We start from the raw sequence: 24,997 nt of genomic DNA, 5'->3' as shown, positions 1-24,997 counted from the left end.
TTATATAGATGTATTACACACAGAGTGATCTATTTTAAGCAAATCTAAAAAAATAAAAAATAAACGCTCTATTTTAAGCGTTTATTTCGTTTATTGTTAAGTTTCTACAAACAGTGATGGTTTGGAGAGTCATGTCTGATATCTGCTGGTGTTGATCCACTGTGTTTTATTACCATGTCTGAAGTCAGGGCAGTTTAGTTTTCCCATAAAATCTTACAGCACTTCATGCTTCCCTCTGCTACTGACAACTTTTAATACTTTAATATTCTAAAGTTTTGAGATTCACCTGTCCCTTAACTTAAAATACTGTAAAAAATAATAAAATATTGTTTATACAGCTCTGAGAAAAAGGAGATCACTTCAAAATGACCAGTTTCTCTAATTTTGCTATTTATAGGTATATATTTGAGTACAATGAACATTGTGGTTTTATTCTATAAACTACAGACAACATTTCTCCCAAGTTACAAATACAAATATTGTCATTTAGAGCTTTTCCCTGTAAAGTTTACATTTTTGATATGTAAGATTTTTGCAGGGCAGCGATGATCTACATACCTAAATCAAAATAGAAGTGTAATTCTTTAAATGTACAATAATTCAAGTTACACTTTTTAGCATGTATGCATGGGCAATATGACTATATGTTATCATATTGACTATACTATATATTGTTATAATTTTCTTAACATACAGAGGCATACAAAAGTTTGGGTACCCCTGTCAAAAACATTTTTACTAAAAAAATATTGGCACAGTAGTTTTTTTTTTCTTTTTCCTCCAGTTTTGTCACTAGTGAAAAAAATAATGATGCATAAAAGAGTATGTAATGTAGTTAAAAAAAAAACAGTACATTGAATCAATAAAAACAACACAACAGGCTCTTAGCAAAATTTTAGATCCTTTATTTTACTACTACTACTGTTAATAATAATAATAATAATAATAATAATAATAATAATAATAATAATACACACTAAATGTATCATCATTGTCTGTGGCTGCATTGTGTGACCACAGTGGAAATCAGTGGCTGTTGACTTGTCCACTCACATGCTGGACAGTGAGCACCTGGGGAGATGATGGTGGTACAACAGCAGAGGGTGTTTGTGAAGGCCAAGCCTCGGTTCACACCTATAAACCCGTAGCTCCAAGCTCCAGACTGAGCAGGGCAGAGCCACTTCTTCACACTGCAGGGGGAAACTCAGCCCGGAGAGAGAGCCGGGCACTCTCAGCCTGCCCCCGGTTCCTCCAGGAGCCGTCTGAAAGAGCTGCTGCCGGGCTTGTTTTGATGGTTCCTACTGTTAGCGCTCTTTGACATGGATGGCTTTTTGTCTCTGTGATCTGTTCCTTTAGTAGGTGTGACAAGCACTCTGCTTTGGCTGGAGAGATGTGGATTTATGTAATGGGCTCTACATTCTGCAGAAACGTGCGTTCTTCAGAACAGGCTACTCATTAGAGTGGAGTTGTTTTCTGTATGATTATGTAACAATTGCTATGTTATGTAAAGATGGTCTGAATCTGGGCTTTATGCAGAAGAACATTAGATTCCTCCCAGACTGTGCAGAGTGTGTAATTATTGTTCAGGTGCTGGTTTGGATGGTTTGGTTGTTCTTTTGTCAGAAAGAATTTCATATTCCCTTCTCTGTAAAACCTCTAAGCGGTAGAGTCAGTATTTCTTATATTTCACAACAGAAACTACTGTAATTGTCCTTTTTTTTCTGTGTAACTCAGTTTGAAAGTGCAAAATAATACATGTATTTACTATTTAAGTTTTTGATGTATACATAGCAAGTATGTGTTACTTTGGCTGAGGTGAAAAAATCCAAATATGGTTTTACGGGCCTGTTTACAGCACATTTTACAGTATGCATGCCTACTGCTAGGTCCTACTGCTAGGTAGTCTGTTAGCTTTCTACCAATGATATATTTTTAAGCAAGTATTTATCTTTTTTTCCTACTAGTAAGGCGCACTATAAATAGAGTAAATGTCTATTTTCTGGTCTGTTGTCATACGTAAGGCGCAGTGGATTATAAGGCGCATTAGGGTACAGTAGTACGGAACAGGGGTGTCACCATGTTTTCCTTCTAATTCAGCAGCTAAACTAAAGCTAAACTAAGCTAAGTTAACAACTGTAATTCTTAAAAAAAATTAATGTTAGTATACACAGATTTCTCTACTGAAACTGTTTATTTGGGTAAGTAAAGCGCTTCCTTTTATTTACAGTAAGCTTAGATTTCCAGATTTTTGCTAAGTCTGGGCTAGCCGTGGTTAGCGGCTAATGCCACCCAACAGCACTACACTAAGGAACCTTGAGTGTTTCGGTAACCCAGGGTGATATTAGCTAGCGGTTTGTCCCACATAGCTTGTTTTAACACAGTAAATGTGCAGGTAACAGTCTGATATACTGTAAAAAAGCTACCGCTTAGTGCAGTTAGCGGCTAATACTAATGCTACTGGAGAACTAAACTGAAACTCCTGTATAATGCTGTACTTAAGCAGAGGGGCTTTACTGCTCCTTACAACCTGACTGGTAAAATTCATACGTAAGGCGCACTGGTGATTTTTGGGAAAATTAAAGGATTTTGAGTGTGCGTTATTGTGCGAAAAATATGGTACTCAAATAAATTGAGTTAAAAGAAATAGTGCAGCCATTTTTAGACACAGACAAAGAGTGGAATTTGGAACCGTGTCTACAAGCTTTGCTTATATATTCTCCTGTGTCTCAAACTTTCTTTATATATATATATATATATATATATATATATATATATATATATAAAGAAAGTTTCCAGCAAATTTTCCAGCAAAAGTAAAACAGAGCTATATATATATATATATATATATATATATATATATATATATATAGTCAGAATTATTTACAGCTCTGTTTTACTTTTGCTGGAAAGTTACAGTTTATCACTTTTATCACCATTATTCCAACTCTTACGGTTCTTATTCTATATATTGTTTTATTGTTCATTTTTTTATATATGCTGCCATCTATATTAACATAAAAACATAAAAACACAGAACATCCCCTCCCATCTCTTGTTTACACTGTCAGTTGACTGTAGACTGGTCAGTCTGTCTCTTTCTCTCTCAGGATCTGGGATGTGTAAGCAGGCTCCCACACACAAGTGAGTGTAATCCTCTCTACAGGGACTCTGTGTATCAGCAGAATCAAAGGTGTTTGAGGGTGGACTATTCTTGTAGCTTTAATTAAGAAGAGCTTTGAAAGAAAGCAGAGAGGAAAACTTTTAACTTGGGAGGTGAATTCTGCTTTCAGAGCACTTCCACTTCAAACACAGCTGCCTGATGAAGCATGTATCAAAGCCTGGGTGTCCCTGTAAGCTGCTAACCAATAACTGCTCCAGTAAGTGCACACGGTTAATTAGGGCAATATCAGTATTAGATAATTGCTTAGTCAGTATTGATACTGGGTCAATATTAATATACAGAAATCACTTGTTGATTAATTAGGTGTTGTTCAGTTAGTGACTTTGTTTGCCGCTAATAAATGCACAAAATAAATTTTGTGTTACAGTTTATCTCATTTGCTCTGTAGCGTATGTCCTTCTGATATTTTACATGTAATATTTTACATCTCAAAAAATAGCATATCATTGAAAAGTTACTTTATTTCAGTAATTCAGTTTTAAAATGTGAATATAAAATCTTATATAGATGTATTACACAGAGTGATATCTTTTATGTCTTTATTTATTTTATTGTTAATAATTATGGCTTACAGCCAATGAAAACCAAAAAGTCTGCATTTTAGAAAAAAAAAACTAATATCATATAAGACTAATTGGTACTTTTGGCATAGAAGTTGTCAGCAGAGGAAAGCATGAAGTGCTGTAAAACTTTCCAGGAAAACACTGCACTGATTTTAGACTTGATATAGATACAGATAAAGATATAATACAGATTCTTTAGTTATTAATTAAAAGATAATGGACCCTATTTTTGCCTTCTGTAGGTGAGCCACCAACAGCACACTGTGCAGCTTGATTTAGGGCGTCAGTGTGTCTTTGCTATCGTAACAACGGGAAAAGTATGCTTTGTAGTAATTCTCTTTTTTTTTGTAGTAATTCTCTTTATTACTATTCGTGGGTGTGTTTTGGGTGCAATGTGAAATAAACCAATCATTGTGTCACTTGCCATTTCCTTTAAGAGCCAGGTGCGTTCTGGTATTTTAATGGCGCAGTGCTTCTGCACTTCTCAGAAGAGCAAACTGACCCGCTTGTTTCCACAGTGAAGGTGTGTGGGCAGCTATTTTACGGGAACAGCAATGCTATTTTATTCTGTATTCTGTTCAGTAACAGTGGGAGTGTACGTACATGTGTTGGCCATGTGAGACAAGCATGCGGTGCCAAGATAGCAATGAAGGTGTAGATGGCATATGACCGACACGGTCATATGCCATCTACACCTTCATTGCTATCTTGGCACCGCATGCTTGTCTCACATGGCCAACACATGTACGTACTGGTGTTTTTTGCATATATAAATATATATATATATATATATATATATATATATATATTTATATATGCAAAAAACACCAGTTAAAAAAAATCTGTGTGATATTAAATATAATAAATGCAAGACTATAAACAGTGCTTGTTTGAAAGCATCTTTAGAGCCACATAGCCTCTTTACTGGGATGTTTACTATCAGGTACATCTAGATGAGGTTTTGTAAATAATGAACATAATAGGAGAGAGCTGTCGTGCCAAATAATATCACAGGAGGTGTACAATCACCACTTTCAGCATCAGCTTTGCCATTGCTGTATTGTATATGTAACACACTGAAACACTGATTATCGGCATGGTTGTTGTATGGTATGATCACCTCTTCCTTGACGCCAGCATCCTGTGCTTGTGTTGTTTGTGCTGTGTTCTGGGCTTTTCCCGTGCAGCAAGTCTGCCTCTTATAACATACAGGACAACATACAGAAAGTGCAGAGCCGTGGGGTCAATCATGGATAAACGCTTTGACCTCTCTCCCATCCATCAGCCCGCTGCTCTCTCTGTGCCAGAACACTCGGAGCTTCTCTGCTCTCAGCTTTCAGCTTCCGAAGCCTGTCCACAGCTTGCGTGACCACGGCCTGCGTTTTAGGGAAATTTTGTGTGACCTTTTTTCTTTGTCCCGGACGCTCTTTTGTAACATCTCTGACCTTTCAAACTGTACTGCCACCATTGCTGAGAAATGGTTTGGTATAGGCTGGACAGTAGGAGACAGTTGACACTACCCACCACCCCACCCCATCTCCCAGCTTCACCCACCCCCACCCCATCTCCCAGCACCCTTTACTTTAATCACAATGCAAAATGCTGCTTCAGATTTGGCACGGCACGGAGCCTGTTAATGATTCTCTCAATCAGGAAGTTAATTTTTGGCTTGTTGCTAAAGTCGATGTTCCTTTCCCTTCCCTCTCGTCCCATTCAGACGGACAGCTTGTCCATTCAAGAGCGTGAAAACAACAACAAAAATACAAGCGGCATAGAGGGAGGCGGGGAAAGGAGGGGGGGCCGGGCGAGGAAGAAGGGGAAACTGAATCATTACAACACACAATCGCCTTTACATTTTAATTAGTTTTAAAAGTAATTGCTTGAAATGATTAGTTGAATTCGGTCAGTGTTCCTGTTACTTAAAATTAAAAATATAATTGCGGCGGACAGTAATTGGCTAGCCCGGGACTGTCGGTCATTGTAGTCCGATATCGCCCCATGCATCATTATCTGACTTTGGCAGCGACTCAGCTCCTGAACTGCAGCAGCCATACAAAAACACAAACACACACACACGCAATGCTCTGCTCGCCAGTGCCAGCGTGCAATCAGCGGCCCGCTTGAATGCCTGGTAGAAAGGATCTAAGTTGTTTTCCGTTTGCCCTCTTCAACCTCTTTGATTCTCCCATGGGCCAGCGCGGAGCTGCGCGGCCCCGCAGAAGCGCGACCCGTGCTAAAGGAAGGCCACGCCGCAGCCCTCAGGAGCAGAATCACTCTCCGCTATAAGAGCATATCCAAACCAACAGGAGCGTCAAAACACCCCGCGCTGGTCGCAGAACATTCCTCTGAGCTAGCAGCTTCCGCATAATCTTTTTAGTCAAAGCCGTGACATAATGCATAGGCCCGCTTTGTCATATTCGGGGTTGGAGAGCGGAGATGATGTCTGTGGTGTTTTTTGGCTGGAGGTGAGTGCTGGCCTCTGGCCTTTTAACCAGGCCGCCTGGCCGGGCCGCTCTCTGGTCCCAGGGCATGTACTGTCCTCTGGATGCTCTTCCTTTTTGTTCTGTAATCGCTTTCTACTGGCTCTACTCTGCCTCCTGTGGTCAGATGTACAGAAAAAAGTACACATGGGTTATCTTCGTGAATTCTTTAGGGTGTCCTTGTTTTGCATACTTTAGATCAGGTGTGGGCAACCGCTGGCAACCATAGGCCGAAGTAGCAGACCAGGCCTACTAAACCAGGTGATCAAAAAGTGGTGAGTTGAATAAGGTGTGCTTAATAGGATAAGCACTTGTTAAAAACTACAGGAATTTGGCCCTCCAGGACCGAAGTTGCCCACCCCTGGCTTTAGTGTTTAGTGATTTCCTGCTCTACTCAACTCAGAACACAGTTGGTCATTAGATCAGAAAGACACTGCAGTTTGCAAGACAGAAGTAAGGTTGGCAGAAGTACCCTGAAAAGGTTCTGCACGCTTAGATTTACATTTATAGCATTCAGTTATTACTATTACAGAGGAGGGCCAATGTAGTGTTAGGAATCTTCGCCAAGGACTCTTCACCCAGCCCAGGAATTGAACCCCAGTCTCCCACACAATGAGGCAACTCACTGGGAGGTAGTGATGTTATTCACTTCGCCACACCAACCATTTACACAAACGCTTTTAAGTATAAAAATGAATACTGTACCAGTCTAATGATTGCACACAACTTCCTATTGTTTTTCTTGTTTTCTGTGTTTAATGTATTCTCTATGTGGTAGATTAATATTAAAGAAATGAAGGCCAAAAAAAGGACAAACATGGAATTATGTAGAAAATAAAAAAGTAGTTGTCCACCGCAATCCCCTGACCTAAACCTGAAACATTGTTTACAAGCCCATACATTGGTATCACACTCTTATCTTGTGTACGCACAGCCACGGGTAAACTCAGAGATGACACAGAGCTCACATCAGACACTGGATTATACTTGTGATTAGAACATGTTTTTGTGACTGAAAACTGAGAAATAAAGCATCAAACGAGTCACAAAAAGTTACTGTGAAAGAAACTTTGAAGAAGTGCTTATTATGCTGATGTGTTGAGGCATTCTTGAGTTATTAAGCTGTTATTAATTGTGCCACATTAAAGGTTTGAAAGTACCATCGCACCGAAAGTGCGAAATACCATGCTTCGAGCTTTGCAATAAATAAATAATTCCTCAAGGCAGAAAAAAAGTCCTCAATCATTTTTTGTAATCGAGGTACTCTATTTACTCAAGGTATTGTTTCACTCCTAATATCAAGTATTTTGGTTTATTTTTTCATTTAACTTTTTGCAGATACTATAATCTGTTGTTGTATAAATAGCACTGAATACATTATTTAGAGTGTTAATTGGCATATTGTAGGATGATTGTTTCTTTGGTTTGTTTTTGGTTGGTAGCTTCATCCAGACAAGCAGAAGTCTGACCTATCAGAGGAGGAGGCGGAGCTGCACCTGCAGAGGTTCATAGATGTGGATCAGGCCTGGAAGGTGTTGAGCAATGAGGAGAGCAGGAAGGCGTTTGACCTGCAGCTGCGTGGTGGGTAACAAAAACACTTCTACATTACTTCACTTGTTTCTTGTTAATGTAATTCTAGTGCGGAACACATCACATTAGTGATATTAATATTAATATAAATGATAATATAAAATAATTTCAATGCAGAAAAGCGTACACAATAATTACAGACCGTATCTGTTTCTCTGTATACTTTATTATCCTCCTTTCACCCTGTCCTTCAGTGGTCAGGACCCCACAGGAGAGACCACCATAGAGCATGTATGATTTGGGTAGTGGCTCATTCTCAGCATTGTGTTGTTCTGGTATAAGTGGATCAGACACAGCAGTGCTGCTGTAGTTTTTAAACATCTCAGATAGTGCACCAGATTATTAGGTGCACTATCAATCAACATCAATTTTCTGGTCTATTTTTATATATAAAGCACACTGGATTATAAGGCGTATTTGATGCGACACTAGTAACTAGTAGGAGGAACAGGGGTGTCGCCAAGTTTTCATTTTAAATTCAGCAGGTCTTGCCACTAGGTGGCCATTTCAGACGAGTGCTTGGTGTTATTCTACACAGATTTCTCTCCTGAAAACTGTTTATTTGGGGGAGTAAAGCGCTTCCATTTATTTACAGTAAGCTTAGATTTACATATTCCACTAAAGCTGAAGCATTAGCGGATAAACGCTAGCCATTAGAGGCTAATGCCATCTGACAGTGCTACACGTGTTATCAGCTAGCGGTTCGTCCCAAAGTTGCTTATTTTAACACGGTAAACATGCAGGCTACAATCCAATATACTCGCCTCTGAACAGCAAAAAAGCTATCGCTGTGGTTAGCGGCTAATGCTAATGCTGCTCCAGTAGTGCCATCCGGGGTTAGCAGCAGGGTACGGTCCGGTAATACTCACCTCTGAACAGCCAAAGAGCTAGTGTAGGCTTTAGCAGCTAATGCTAACTGGAGAACTAAACTGAAACTCCTGTATAACGCTGTACTTCAGCAGAGTGGCTTTATGCTCCTTAAAAGGGAAATTAAAATATTTTAATATTCCGAAAAATACAGTCTAGGGCCCCAACCAGAAATATCCAGCCAGCAGCGTCCTGTAGGCAGTATCTTGTGGGCAGTGTCCTGTGAGCACAGATTGAGAGCTTCTGTCTCCTCTGACTATAAATTATCTACAAGGTGGAGCAGCTGGGTGGGTAAAGGTACCAAAAAAGATTGGAAGTGAGTGAACACAGTGTTTAAAACCTCTAGCAGCACTGCTGTGTCTGATCCACTTATACCAGAACAATATAGAGTAAAACACCTCCATGCCAGTACAGTCACTGCAGTGCTGAGAATAATGACCCACCACCCAAATAATAATAATAATAATAATAATAATAATAATAATAATACCTGCTGTTCTGTGGTGGTCTACCCTGTGGTGTTCTTAATTATTGAATAACAAGGTGAAAAGAGGGTAATAATAAAGTATACAGAGAAGCTGATACAGAACTACAGTCTGTATTTATAAAACTTGGTTCTATATGGTAAGTAGAATATTTACAGAGCAAATGGAAGTGTGATGATGATTCGCTGTAGTTAATTCTAAAAAAAAAAAAAAAAAAAAAAAAAGAAATAAATAATAATATACAGTTTGGTTCAAAGTTAGTAATCAGATTTTAAAGCATATCATTTGGGAATAAAACTCCAACTAGATTTTAAAGACTGTTCTCAGTCTGTTTAAATAATGAAACATTTTGGGAATATAATATATTATTACATTAGACACGTTTCTCATCCAAATAATTTCTTCTGTGCTGGTGCTTGGTGCATTATTTATCTGGTGGTGATACACTGTGCTGTGATACACTTTTCACGCCTAATATCAAGTAATTTGGTTCGGTTTTTATCTGTTGTTGTATAAACAACAATGGACGCATGCTCTCATGTTTATTGTAGTTTTTTACTCATCCATTGCCGTTAACATAAAGTTTTCTGATTGGTAATTGGTCACAGTGCCTAAAGCAACCAGTATACATTTATTTAATTAATTAATTAATTTGAGTGTTTATTGGCATATTGTAAAATAATTGGTTGTGATTGGTTTGTTTTAGTAAATAGCTTCATCCAGACAAGCAGAAGTCTGACATACAACGTTAGTTATCCGATTTTAAAGCATGTAGTCTGGTAATAAAACTTCAACTTGATTATAAATATTGTTCTTAGTCTTTTTAAATAATGAAACATTTTGTCCTCGATGCATTTTTTATCTAATGGTGATACACTGTGCTGCATGGTGCTATTAGTCACCTAGTCCTCATCTGACTGGTGGGCCTGTGGAAAGGTCAAATGAGATGGGCTGTTAACTAGGCCATTTAGGAATGACTTAGGAGTGGTTCTATATCCAAGGTTGAAGCAGCAATAATATACTTAAAGTATAAAGTTTAAAAAAAAAAAACAAGACCTACTCCTTCCTCTGCCATTAAATGTTTGCTGTGCCACTGACTCCAACACACGTAAAAAAAAAACATATTGAACCACTAAATGTAGTATGCTGACATTACCTAATTTCCTAACATTACAAATGGATAAAATGACTACCTTAAAATGTTTTGTTCACACTTGTCCTTTTCTAAAGCTAAGCACAAGCCAAAGCCCCAACAAGCTAATAGACCTTTTTTTTCATAAATAGCATAAATAGCAGTATTAGTAGTCTTAAGCAGTTTCCGTTTGTGTTGTAATCAGTAGCTGAGGCTACTGCCCGTTCCTAAATACACTGATAATTTTGTTAAACACTCTCACCAAAGATTGTACTCCCATCAGGATAATTTTTTAAAGATTAAAATTGTCTTATTACGTGCTATTTCAACAAGGCATTTAATAAAACCAGAGTGAAACTAAACAGGAGTTACTCACCGTTCAGCCCAGCATTCAGCCTGGTACATTAATAAATAAACTGATATTAAATCAGTGATTTAAAATGCTAAACTCAACATTGCCATTAATTAATTCTGCATTTACAGGTGCATAAAAGAAATTAATCCAAAAGTGTTACATTATTTTGGTAATTCAGTTCAAAATGAGAAACTCATATATTATATAGATGTATTACACACAGAGTGATCTATTTTAAGCATTTCTTTCTTTTGTTGTTGATGATTATGGCTTACAGCTAATTATAAACCCAGCTAATGAAAAATCAGTGTCTCAGAAAATTAATTTACTATGTGAGACCAATAGGTACTTTTGTGGCAGTTTGCCAAGTCCTGCTGGAAAATGAAATCTGCATTTCCATTTAAGTTGTCAGTAGCAGAGGGAAGCATGAAGTGCTGTAAGATTTTGTGGGAAAACAAAACTGCACTGACTTTAGACTTGATAATAAAACACAGTGGATCAACACCAGCAGATGACATAACTTTTAAAACCATCAATGATCATCAGTAAATTTTCATAACAATTTAATTTGTAAATAAAGGGAGCAGAGTCTGGAGGAAGAGTGGAGAGACTCACAGTCCAAACTGCTGGAGGTCTAGTGTGAAGTTTCCACCAATCAGTGATGGTTTGGAGAGACATGTCATCTGCTGGTGTTGATCCACTGTGTTTTATAAAGTCCAAAACAGTGTTAAAACAGTGCAGGCAGAAATTCAATAACGGGTATCAGCTTTTTAAAATTTTAATCCAGTTTAGCAGGTCAATCTATCTGGTGTCGTAAAGGTGGCATTAACGGCATAATTGGCCGGTCGTCGTCAGTGAGGAGAGTTTTCAGAAAGTAAAAAGAATTAGGTTATGGTCTGCAGTGTAAAACTACTGTATTTTACAGTAGAACGTAAAAACTACTATAATATTTAATCTTGTTCTGTTTACCAGCAAGAACACACTAAAGAGGGCTCTTAGAACTGAGCTAATATTAGTGCAGAGTGTGTACTACACACACACACACACACACACACACACACACACACAAAGTGACCTAACTGCTGTGTTTTAAAGGCACTTGGAGCTGAATAGTAAAGGAGGGGGCAAGTCAGACTGGATTATAAGAAATTTTATATAAAATATTAAACACATTAACTGTTAGTGATGCAGCCAAAAAAAAACCCCAAAAAAAACACATTTCCATTTTTTTTTCTTTTACCCGTTTTTGTTTCCAAATTTTCAATGCATCCGTATTAGCTATAAAACCATTAAAATGTTAAGACTAAACCATCACTGAACTAAATAAATCAGAATGTTTCATTACATGTTACTAAATACAAAATAAGTTTATTAGCAGCTCATCTTATCTAAATTGTGTTGCTGAATTATTTATTCAAACTAATTATTTATTTAAACAAATTGTTCATTTAGAAGGATTGGATCAGCAGTAAAAGACTAATCTGATTGGGTGGGACAAAATCTCTACAACCTCTAAAAATAATCTCTAAAAAATAATTAGGTCTAAAACAATAGGTAAGAATGCCTGCTGCCTCAAATATTTGGAGAAGCCCAAACTTGACATGAAGCTCCTTTTCCTTTTTCACTGTGAATACATACATATTACATACAGACATATTTCTTTAATTATTTTTTATGTATTTTTATGCCTTTTTGGGATTTTTTGTTTAAGATTTTATGTTGAATTTGCTACTTACCTTTTAAATCTTTGTTCGTAAACCAAATTGGTGAATCTGGCAAACCTACATTTGTGTCTGCAAGACTGAAAGAGAGGAAAAGAGAGGAATGAGGTCTTGCACAGAAAGCGAGGCGAAGGGGGGGTGGTATGTAGAACATGGCACCATTAAGCATGTGCATCATAACACAGCCCCTCTATAGGCATGTATTCTTTCATAGCTCAGTATGAAGAAGTGCTTCCTTAGAGCTTACATCAGCAGCCCACTCTAAAGAGAGAAAGAGAGAAAGAGAGAAAGAGAGAGAGAGAGAGAGAGAGAGAGAGAGAGAGAGTATATGTGTTTGTAAGGGAGAGAGCAAAAAAGCGGGAGGGGGATTGAGAGAGAGAGAAAGAGAGAAAGAGAGAGAGAGAGAGGAAATGTAGGTCAGGTCTATCACACATGGCCTATTCTTACATGAAGTGATAGGCTGTGTCTCTCCCCTTTTGCCTGAGGAAAGCGCTCCCCCCAGCCCTCCATTAGGACCTTCAATAAATGTACATCCCTGGCCTGGCGCACCATTAAGGGGGGAGCACTGGGCAGCCTTTAGTGTGGGGGGCCCACTCGGCCTGGCCTCACTCTGGTGGTGAACACACCCCATGTGTGTGTGTGTGAGTGTGAGTGTGTGTGCATACAGGAAGAGCCCAGCCGTATTGACCTCCTTTGTAAGTGAGAGTGTTCAAAGCAGCTGTGAGTGTAATTCATGTGCACTGCTACCAAACCTACCTGGACACAGGTAAATACAGTTTAGTTTAATAAAAGATGCACAATAATATCAGAATCATATCAGTAGATCTGCAGATAATTGCATATAAACAAATTATCACCATGTTTTTTACATTTACTTTAACTTTTATATAACTGCAGACAGTATAAACCCAACATACAGTGGTTGGACAATGAAACTGAAACACCTGGTTTTAGAGCACAATAATTTATTGTCCAGACAGACAGTTCTGGTGGAAACAGGAGAGTTGAGGTTCACATTGAATTCTGCCGTGATTTGATCAGCCGTGGTTTTATGTTTTTTGGAGACAATCCAAGTTAGCACCCGAACATCCATTTCAGACAGCTTCCTCTTACAGAGTCCACAGTTAATCCTGTTGGATGTGCTTGGTCCTTCTTGGTGGTATGCTGACATTCCCCCGGATACCGTGGCTCTTGATGCATCACAAAGACTTGCTGTCTTGGTCACAGATGCTCCAGCAAGACGTGCACCAACAATTTGTCCTCTTTTGAACTCTGGTATGTCACCCATAATGTTATAGTGTGCATTGCAATATTTTGAGCAAAACTGTGCTCTTACCCTGCTAATTGAACCTTCACACTCTGCTCTTACTGGTGCAATGTGCAGTTAATGAAGATTGGCCACCAGGCTGCTCCAATTTAGCCATGAAACCTCCCACACTAAAATGCCAGGTGTTTCAATTTCATTGTCCAACCCCTGATTTCAAGTATGTAGTGTCATTTAATTAGTTAATAGAGTCTTGCTCCATGTCTTTTAGTCTCAGTATAAATGTAAACACCTCTTCTGTAAAGGCCTCAGTGGTTTGTTTGAGAACACTAGTCAACAAACAGCATCGTAAAGACCAAGGAACTGACCAGACAGGTCAGAAAAAAAGTTGTGGGAAAGTTTAAAGAAGGGTTAGGTTATAAAAAACATTCCCCAAGCTTCCCCAACATCCCAAGAAACACTGTTCAATCCATTATACAAAAGATTAATAAAATAGCATTCTACTACTGCAAACCTTACTAGACATGGGTGTCCACCCAAACTGACAGATTGAGCAAGGAGAGCACTGGTCAGAAAAGCACCCAGGAGGCCCATGATCACTCTGGAAGAGCTGCAGAAATCAAGTGGGAGAATCTGTCCACAGAACAGCACAGGACAACCAAAAGTCATGCACTCCACAAATCTGGCCTTTATGGAAGAGTGGCAAGAGGAAACACAATATAGACAAAGACATTTTGAAGACATTCAAGAAAGACAGTTTGCCACAAGCCAAATAGGGGACACAGCAAACATGTGGAAGAAGGTGCTGTGGACAGATGAGACCAAAGTTGATACTAAATGCACAAGCGCTATGTGTGGCAGAAAATTAGCACTGCTCATCACCCTGAACACACCATCCCCACTGTGAAACATGGTGGTGGCAGCATCATGCTGAGGGGATGCTTTTCCTTCAGCAGGGACAGAGAAGCTGGTCAGAGTTCATGAGAAGATGGATGGAGATAAATACAGGGCAATCCTGAAAGAAAACCAGTTGGAGGCTGCAAAAGATTTGAGACTGGGAAGGAGATTCACCTTCCAACAAGACAGTGACCCTAAACATACAGCCAAAATGGTTTAGATTAAAGAATATTCATGTGTTAGAATGGTTCAGACAAAGTCCTGACCTACTGAACATTGCTGTTCGTTCACAGATGCTCTCCATTCAACCTGGCTGAGTTTGAGCTGTTTTATAAAGAAGAATGGACATAAATCTCAGTCTCTAGATTCACAAAGCTGGTAGAGAATATCCCAAAAGACTTTTGCATGCCACACTTTGGTATCATTTTCGTTCCACTTCATTATGATGTGCTAATTTGTGTTGATCTATCACTTACAATCTCATTTAAACTTAAAATACATTGAAATTTGTATTTGTAAGGTGACAAAATGTGAACAATTTCAAGGGGTATGAATACTTTTCAAGCCACTTTACATGTGACTCATGTGGTACGATTGTACAGTTTGGAAATCCTGTTTTGCCATGGGAATGGCAGTGTTGTTGCGTAGCTAAAGCCACTAAAAACTGCAAACACTGCAGTTCACTGCATTCACGCTGGATGGAAACCACGGATCTCGTCAGTAATTACTTAAATTACTCAACGTCCCCAGGTAAAACTAATCCACCCTGAATAGGGCTTTAGACTTCTATCTCGTCTTAGGTGTCATAATGGAGATTACAGGTAAAAAGCTGCTCAGATTGAAGCCGCCGTGGCTTATGTAGCCGTGTGATGAGGTCAGCTGTAATTAAGGCTGGAGATTGATTCAGCCCGACTCAAAGGATGTGCTAATCCCGGCCTAACTGAAGCAGTCTGCCCTGCGGCCTTTTCCTCCAGAGCCGAACGTGAGTAGTTATTGACCGGGCTGTGTTTGATGTTGGCTGCTGTGGCTCGTGTTTAAGAGCGGAGTGGAAGTGGTTTAACCTCGGCGCTGTTAGTGCTGCTAAGGCATATTCAAATGTTGCAGCATATTCATGCAGCCTACTCATTTATGAAAGTAGGATGAGTCAATAATATTTGAATTCACTGTTCTTTATGCAATATGAAGAATGGGAGAGTTGGCTGTGTTGAAAGTCAAGCTGAAAGACTTCTGAGGATCTTTGCAGGAAGTCTTATGCAGAGCCATATTTGAAAGGGATTAGTTTTATCTAGAGAGGTGGGGTATTATAACATAGTTTTTTTTTTTTTTGCACTATAAGGCGCACTTAAAATCCTTAAAACTTAACATTTTCCCAAAAAGCGCCAGTGCACCTTATAATCCGGTGCTCCTTATGTACAAATTCTACCAGTCAGGTATTAAGGAGCAGTAAAGCCACTCTTTAGTACAGCATTATAAAGGAATTTCAGTTTAGTTCTCCAGCACTGAGACTGGAGCTGTATTAGCATTAGCCGCTAACCGTGCTAAGCGCTAGCTCTTTTGCTGTTCAGAGGCGAATATATCAAACTGTAGACTGTGCATTTTCCGTGTTAAAACAAGCTACGTGGGGCGAACCACTAGCTAATATCACCCTGGACACACGGAGTTCCTCAGCATAACTGTCAAGTGGCTAGCATGAGTGGTTAGCCTCTAATGCTAATGCTGCTGCACCCAGCCTTAGTGGGAATCTGGAAATCTAAGCTTACGGCAAATAAACGGATATGCCTTACTCACTCAGAGAGAAATCTGTTTTTTTTTTTTAAGAATTACAGTTTTGTTTACTTAGCTTAGCTTTACTTAACTTAGTTACCCCTCCTACCACCATCCATCGGCGAGACCTGCTGAATTAGAAGGAAAACATGGCGACGCCTTTGTTCCTTACTAGTGTACTAGTGCATGATCCGGTGTGCCTTATAGGACGAAAAATACGAAAAAAAAAAAAAAACACCAGTAAAAAGTTGTTTTTTTTTTTTTTTTTTTTTTTTTATTATTATTGACTACTTTTTAGTGTAATTTTAGAGTATTCAAGACTTAAAAACTGTGAAGGAACACATGTTACGCATAAATAGTAGACATAAAAACATAAAAATTTGTTTGTCCGTCAAAAGCATCTCTAAGACCATCTAAGAACTCCTTTAAGACCATTCCAGGTTCTAACTCATGAAGCCGACGGAGAAAATCAGCAAAAAGTGGGCAAAGTTGTCATTTAAGCAAGTTTTATAAAGGTATAAAACATATTATGGCTGGTTTAACACTTTTTGGGTTTACTTTATAACAAGTTTAGATGTCTTTAATATTGATCTACAATATAGAAAATAATACAAATAAATAAAAAAATAATGAGAAGGGCTCGTCGTATAGTTTAGTTTTTATTTTAAATAAAAAATATTCAATATTTGAATACACATAGTGTATAGCAAATTAAAACAATAAAAAAAACGATATATTGTGATGGCTATATTTTGTCCCATACACTTCAACATCGCACCTCTGTGATTTTTTTTGGCTTATCTTTCTTATTTACTAAAGTCTTGAATGCCCTGAAACTAATATTTGGGGACAAATCATGCAAGTCTTTTGGTATCTTTTGGTGTATGTGGATGTTTCTCTGTGTGTGTAGGAATATGTGTTGTGTTTCAGAGCAGAGGTGTGTTTAGCAGGCACGACCAACCCCTGGTTCTCCGCAGCTCTGTTCCATCCCAGCCCGTTGCCCACTCATGCTTGGTAATTACTCATCATTTTAGCTGTCAGCATCATCTCATAGCCAAATAAACACTGTCTGGCTGTGACGGCAGCTGTGCTTTGGGCCCATCTCTTATGATAGCTTTCATCCAGAACCAGAACCCGCTGACCCGTGCGGACCTGCACTGAGACCATTGTAGGATCAAACCTCTTATTGGAGTTTAATGGTATCCCTTGGTTCCACATATAGTTGACTTTTACCATCTGGTATCTGTCAAATCTCCTGCTCACAGTTTAGCTTACAAACCGGCCTTATTATAGCAGCCGCAGGTCAGGGGTGGAACAGTCATGATTTTTTTTTTATTTTATTTTTTTGTATGTGGAATATTTAGATTTGTTTATTTGGATTTTTTTCTAGAGTTTTTAGCAAAAGTTTTGATTGTGGGAGCAGCCAGATCTTTACAAACTAAATAAACACACTAAAATACGCTGAGACCTGTTCCCAGTTTAAATGAAGTGAAAATCTGTGGGATTCTGTTGGACACACTATCAAAACTTCAAGCTGCATGGGATGGATTATCATAGGACACCATTAGAAACCTCTACAACTCCTTGCCAAGACTTCTGGAAATTGCGTTACACACTACTTCTGCATGTGTAGCTTATATATCAGTTTAAAGGCTCTATTTTATTGATGTATACAGGAGCCGTCTGCTGTGCAGCTTGATTTAGGGCATGTTAGTGTGTCTTTGCTATCGTAACGACTGGAAAAGTATGCCTTGTGCGGCTCAAAGAGTACAAAAAGCATTTACTAATTGTTTTAATTAATCATGGTTGTGTTTTGGGTGTAACGTAAAAAATAACAAAACAAAAAAACAATTAGCATGTCACCTGCTAGTCCCCTTAAGAGCCAGATGTGATCGACTTTGGTGAATTGGTAATTTAAAGGCGCAGTGCTTCACACAGTGAAGGTGCGTGAGCAAGTCTTTTACAAGAACAGCAATGCTATTTTATTTGTGTAAATTCAGCTTTGTGCAATGCTGTGTGTCCTTGTGTGTGGAACGACCAGGGGGTATATGCGTTGAGCGGGTGTGTATCGCCTTAGTTACCAAGATATCAATGATCGTCTGACTGTTGACCGTAGTCTAGGAATATTTCCATCAGTGGCATACTTGTGTTTTTCGCTGCCAAGATATTAATACACCAGAAATTTACTTGAATCATTTCCAGACCACCACACCCAAGTTTGACTTCACAATAAGGTGAAAATCATGAATTAGTTAAAGTGTTTGTAATTAAGAGTGCTTTAGTGATGTCAGGATCTTGAAATGTGTTTTACATTTATTTTTCATTTCTTTTCAGAAATAGGTAAAAAAAAAAAAAAGAAGCTGAGTAAACGTGTCTGTAATGTTTGGTTAAGAACATTTACCGTATTTTATGGACTATAAAGTGCACCATATTAAAAAGCGCACTATCAATTAATGTTTTTTTTCTGGTTATATTTATTTACATAAATAAGGCGCACTGAATTATAAGGTGCGTTTTAAGTAGCACTACATTTTCTTTTAAAATCTTTAAAACAAGCACTTGATGTTAATCTACACAAATTTCTCTCCTGAAAACTGTTTTTCGGGTGAGAAAATCGCTTCAATTTATTTACAGTAAGCTTAGATTTCCAGTATTTTAGTGCAGCTAGCAGCAGCACTAGTCCATATTAGATAGCGGTTCGTGCTAATTTTTTTTGGTTGTTGTTTTAACACTGTAAACGCATAGGCTACACTCCGTTATATTCACCTCTAAATTTTAAAAGAGCTAGCGCAGTTAGCGGCTAATGCTAATGCTGCTACAGCAGTGCTAGCTGCGGTTAGCAGAAGGCTACGGGACAAAAATACTCATGTCAAAAGAACAGCGAAAGAGCAGTTAGTTAACTAATTAGCTAATGCTAATACTGCTTCAGCCTCGGAGCTGAAACTTCACTGAAACTCCTTTATAACGGAGTTATATAATACTTCAGTGGAGTGGCTTTACTGCTCATTAATACCTGACCAATAGATTTCATACATAAGGTGCACTGGATTATAAATCACGCTGTTGATTTTTGGCAAAATTAAAGGATTATAAATGCACTTATAGTGCGAAAAATACGGTAATCTCAGAGATTGGACCTCCACTGTTAAATAACGGTTAATCATAAAAATATTAATTGGTAAAATGGACATATGTTAATTATCGTGAACCTTAGTATTTCCCCCTGATCACACAGAGACCAGAGACTGGACAAGGAATTGTGAGCCAGCACTTCTGGCTAGTTCTGATGATTTTTGGACTCCTTTCTTCTAAGTACCTTGTCGTGATCAGTGTCTGTGGTCTACATTAATCATTATGCTCCTCATACCTTCCTGGTGATAAATATGCACAGTGGTTTGACGGGTTAATGAGAACGTTTCGCTAATTTGAACGTCGTCTCGGTACGTGCGAAACGGGTTTCCGATGCGTCTTTTGTTTAACACATCCACACGTTTTTCCTTATCTCCACCTCAACCACTTCTTTCATGGCATGGGAATTATGGTGCAAATTTCTTTGCCAGACTTTAGAAATTATATGCAGCCAAAACTGTAATGGCACGCGCTCAGGGCAGTCTCTGGGCTAATTAAAGGCAAACATGTTGAAAAGTGGCACAGGGACGTGCTAATTACCATTCTCTCACAACGGCTGCAGGTTTCTTTTTTTTTTTTTCTTTCCTCCGGATGTGTTACATCTTAGCCTTTCGTTCCCTTTTCCTCCTCATTTTGCTCCCGTGACAATTAATTGTCATATTTCATAATTTTCATACGCCAGAAACTGTCTTTCACACTCTTAATGTATGTTCACATTTAGTGTCATCCCTTTCTTCCACAGCCTTTTGATATTCTGCTCTTTCCTCTCTCTCTCTCTCTCACTCTTTCCCCCCCCCCCACGTGTTGTGCTCTTTGTCTCGGTTCATTAAGAAGAATAGAAGAGCAGGACCTTCTCCACAATACACCGTGTTTCACCTGAAATGACTTTACAGTTTTCTGTCCGTTAAGTGGCCCAGTGCTTCCTTGCCTGGCCTTGATGATCACATGGTTAATATTTAAGCAGGCGAATGTCAACTCCTCACACTTTCAGAGGTGCTGGGGTTTCGACAGCTCTATCCTCGCAGGAGGTGCCTTCTGCTAAAATGTTAAAGTGGAGAAGTAGACGCACTCAGTGACATGATGGACGATGTCTGTATGATGCCGTTGTACTGCATTTTTTTAAACCAGCACTATTTGGTCTGGTTAAAACAGACTCTGGTTCATTTGTACCTTTAGTGCTGTTCGTTTAAGCAGGTGTGAAAAATGACTGTAATCACACTCAAGTGCCGATTAACCCTTGGTTTGTGTTCATATTTTTGTTACTCGTTTACTTTGTTACTTGTATTTAATTCAGCAAAATTAAGCAATTCTACATTAAAATGCTTTACACATGCTTGCTTCACCTAAATTGCAAGCAATATAAACAGCTTACATGGTTAATATTTGCCCTTTACCTTTCTTATGTTACATTTCTTTTAAAAAGTGCTACTCTTTTTTTTATTAATGTTTTAATAAAATGTAGAAGAAAATGAATTAAACTCAAGATATGAGTAGAAAATTTGTTTAGTTTCAAATTTACAAATGAAGCAATGTTTATTAGCCCTTGGCCAAACATACTGTATCTAATATAAATGTGTAGGAGGGGGGAGGATGGGTGTAGTGTGTGTTTATCGAAAATGTGTTTTGATATATGTTTTTTTCACAAAAAATGAGCCAATGCCAATGAGTTTGAGTTAGAAAAAATATTTCTTTAGTATCATTTGATGAAAAATGAAAACGGGTCCCACAGACCCGAACACCACACAAGGGTTAAAACCACAGGACCAAGACCTGCTAGAAGAGGTGGTCTTGGTCCGGTCCCAAATGAACGTAATCTGGTCTCGATCCGACCCAGCTATCAAATATTCTTCTTTTATTAGAGCTAAACTGCTGATAAGGTGCAGTTTAATCTGATATATATATATATTAGCCAGATAACCCTAATTACCACAGCTATGAACAGACACTGTCTCTGCTGCTCCATGCTGTTTACACGCGCAGTCTGTGCAGCGTTCACTGCTCGCAGTCATTTGACTTTGTTTACTTCGTGTACTTCTGTTTACTTCACTGCTATTGAAAACACTTTGTTTAAAAGCACATCATTTCAGCTTTCATTGTTAAAGCAGCTTCACACTACACAGATACACACTGAAACACAGAATCTTCTCACTATATTTACTTTCTCTGACCAGTCAGAGTAGACAATGTGCTCGCATGGTTTATTGGTGCACATTTTGGTGCATTTAGGTTAATACCTGTGTGAAACCAAACCAAACAGAGGGAGAAACGCTCCGAGTAAACAAACTCATCAGCTGATTCACTGATTCATACCATAGAAACAAACTACTGGCGTGAAAACAGCCTTAGAGTCTGACATGTCTCTAAGGTTGGTTGTGTTTTACTGAAAACCTTTTTTTTTTTTTTTTTTTTTTTTTTTTTTGAATTGTCACTTTTTGTTATTGCTGTTGCTAATCTTATTCCTCTGTGTTTGTGTGTGCATGTGCAGCACAAGAACTGAAGCAAAGCTGGCCAGTTGATGCCTGTATTAAACTTGAGGACATGGACTGGGACAGTGGTGAGTATCATCGCTTCACATCAATACAGGCTTCTACTGGTAGCCGTGTTTGTTTCAAATCCCACATTTTAATAAGTAGAGTGTTAAAACGGTTTAAATTATGGGAATCTGTTTAGAATTATGTTAGTGAATAGTGCAACACGGAAGAAGCATAGGTCTGTTATTGAAGGTGAAGATGCAGATTGACTCTAAGGTGCCTGCACTTCACTTTGAATTTTTTTTTCTCTCCAAAAGTTTCCATTTTCTTGCCTGTCGGCAACGCCCACACTGCCACTTAGTTAGAAAAACTCTGAGGTCGTCTTGAAATTCACAATAAGTTGACTGACAAGTAGTAAAACATTTGGAACTTTTTAGTTTATGGCAGTTCAAGATGGCAGCACCTGGAAAACTACCTCAAGGTACTGTGTGTATAAACTGTTTTTAATAAGCTATCCGTGCAATTACAAAGCCCTCAGTGCCTTGTTCTAAATCGTAGGGCATTCAGAATTCTACCAGTGAAGTGTGGAATTACTTCGAGCTTGTTGTTAAGGATAAAAAATTAGATATTTCTTTGCTTGGACAACACTATGCCCCTATCACTAGCATTGTAATCATGTAATTTCATCGAAATCTATCTAAATTATGTCACCTTCTTGAGCCTCGAAGTCAAAAAAAAGGATTGATGAGCCCTCCCTCTAAGCTACTCAAATGGCGCAGGACACTAGCCGACGTTGCGGACATTGTGACTGCTCAAAGAGCAGCCCTTTCTCTTCTTAAAGAAAACCTTAAAAATATAAAAATAACAGTTGCTTTGTCTAGCCTCAAATATGTTAATAGTTTTGGTACCTTAAGGAGCATATTTCTCTCAGATACAGTTAATAATATATCTTTGTTAATGAAAAAAACTTGTCATTCTCAGGGACTGAAAACGTCTTAAAGTCTTATTTTTCATGTTTAACTCTTATAGTTTCAGTTTGTTAAGGCTCTAATTGTTCTATTATTTTGAACATGACTGTTCTTGTATTTTTTATTATTTATTTTATGTTGCACATTGCTGTTTTAATAGTGCACACTGCTGCTACCAAAAAGCCACTAGATGGCATTACATATATATCTTAATTAAATGATTTAAATTTGACCATTAGTGCCTAATGTGGTGTATTACACATCACTTGTATCACTTTGCATCACTTATATCTAGCCCACCTTTTGAAATAAGATATTGTAAATTTGATGAATCAAACCAATGACTGACCATAGACTAATCTAAAACTGGCATATGCCTCTCTGCTGTAAAAAAAAAAGAAAAAAAAAAAAAAAGAAAATCGAGAATCGAATCGTGACCCAAAAATCGGAAATAAACTCGAAACGAGGATTTAGAGAATCGTGACACCCCTAGCATTTATTAGAAGGGGTGTCCACCAACATTCAGACATATGGGCAGTTTTCTTGACAAGGATTAAGCCTAGTCCTGGACTGCATAAAACATATTCATTGAGATTGTCCTGGAGTCTACGAGTAACTTAAACCCTGTGTGGAAAACTCACCCATGGTGTACCTTAAAACACACAATGCTCATGTCTCTGTTTCTAGAAGGTTCTGGTTCAAGTCCCTAATCTGGCATTAAATTAAGTAGCATGACACAGTGGTCAGTGTCCTGTCCCTGCCTCTGGGCCCTCAAGCTCTTAACCCTCTGCAAAACGCCTGATCCTGCACTCGTGTCTCTCAGGAACAAAGCTGTGATACGAGAAATGACAGTGAGGCTACAGACATTAGACAATAAAGTGATCTCCACAGACTGGGTCTGCTTTCTTGATGACTTTTGGCACACAACAATGGCTGCTGTGCTCCAATCAATATTTCACCTCCGTTTCAGAGAATGAGTGTTACTCCTACAGCTGCCGCTGTGGTGGGGAGTTTCACCTGGAGAAGGACGAGGCGGAGGAGGAAGAAGACTCAGTGGTGTGCTGCGATACGTGCTCGCTCAGTATTGAAGTGAAGAGCTGTAGATGATGTCTTCTGTCTACGCTCTTCTCTCTACACTCTTCTGTCTACAAATATAAAGGTGCTTCAGGTGATTCCTTAAAGAAACTCTTTAGGTTTTAAAGGTCTTTTAAAAGGTCTAATGAACTTCTGTTAAATATGTTTTATGTTTTTCCATTTCTGTTTTCCCACCTCAAATTAGTTTCATATTATTTTCTCATTTTATATATACATATATATATATATTTTTAGGGATATCTGAGACTGGTTAAAAAAAACACACTTTGGTATTCGGCTAAATTAATTAAAAGACAGAATAATTTATACTGAGCAATGATTTATTTTGATGATGCAGTCAGATCACAACCATCATGGAGGCGGTCTTTATAACTGCAACAATGAAAAGAGAAACGGCGAAATGAATGAAAACCTGCTAAACATATTCTGTCCTCTGCCTTCAGCCAAATGTTTTATTTGTTCAGTTTTAGTTAAAAAAAATCCTTAATTGCAACCTTACTTTATCCTGTTCAGATTTTTAGGTTGTCACAAATTTCCACTTTTTTTAATTTACTTTCTGTTTTTATGGCAGCATTCAGTGAAAGAAGTGAATCATTCAAATTGAAATGCCGTTATATGTCATAACTATAAAAATTAATTTTTGTGCGCCAAGCGGTCCAGAGGTCTAAAGTGCTGCCACTATGATAGGGTGATTGCTGGGTGATTCGAATCCTAGTCATGCAGCTTGCCATCAGCTGCCGGAGCCCTGAGAGAGTACAAATGGCCTTGCTCCCTCTGGGCGGGTCGATGGTGCTCTTTTTCTATATCACTTCTTGGGTGATGTTAATCAGCACAAAGGCATCTGTGAGCTCATGTATCGGAACCGAGTTGCTGCGCTATTTCTTTCGAATATTAATAAAAATTGTATAAAAAAAGGTGAACTTTTCAGATGTGACCATTTAAAAAAGTAACTATGTTTCCGGTGCATTTGAAGATCAGCCATTGTTTTTCCTCTTTTCATAGAGCATATTTTGATATTTATTTGCAATTTTATGT

The 24,997-nt window shown here is 38.3% G+C and overlaps 2 protein-coding genes across 5 annotated transcripts in view; one reads left to right on the top strand and one right to left on the bottom strand.

Moving 5' to 3' along the window:
- Window positions 1-24,997, bottom strand: part of wt1a (WT1 transcription factor a) — a 331,319-nt gene that overhangs the window by 32,584 nt on the left and 273,738 nt on the right. The gene's annotated exons all lie outside the window — the stretch shown is intronic.
- Window positions 1-24,997, top strand: part of dnajc24 (DnaJ (Hsp40) homolog, subfamily C, member 24) — a 63,124-nt gene that overhangs the window by 8,104 nt on the left and 30,023 nt on the right. For 2 of the 4 annotated variants that reach the window (XR_002651784.2, XR_452613.4), the window contains exons 3-5: window positions 7,667-7,805; window positions 21,914-21,982; window positions 23,838-24,026. Coding sequence is in view for 1 of the 4 variants with exons in the window: in XM_007228311.4 (XP_007228373.2) it covers window positions 7,667-7,805; window positions 21,914-21,982; window positions 23,838-23,974 (345 nt within the window). In the remaining 3 variants the exon portion in view is untranslated. Of the gene's footprint in view, window positions 1-7,666; window positions 7,806-21,913; window positions 21,983-23,837; window positions 24,195-24,997 lie in introns of those variants that run through there. The other 2 variants (XR_452611.4, XM_007228311.4) reach the window with 2 other exon arrangements.

This window comes from Astyanax mexicanus, chromosome 10 (genome assembly GCF_023375975.1).
Source record: "Astyanax mexicanus isolate ESR-SI-001 chromosome 10, AstMex3_surface, whole genome shotgun sequence".
Taxonomy (NCBI): Eukaryota; Metazoa; Chordata; class Actinopteri; order Characiformes; family Acestrorhamphidae; genus Astyanax; species Astyanax mexicanus.
The sequence above is the reverse complement of the archived record's forward strand: the minus strand, read 5'-3'. Positions and strand labels throughout refer to the sequence as shown.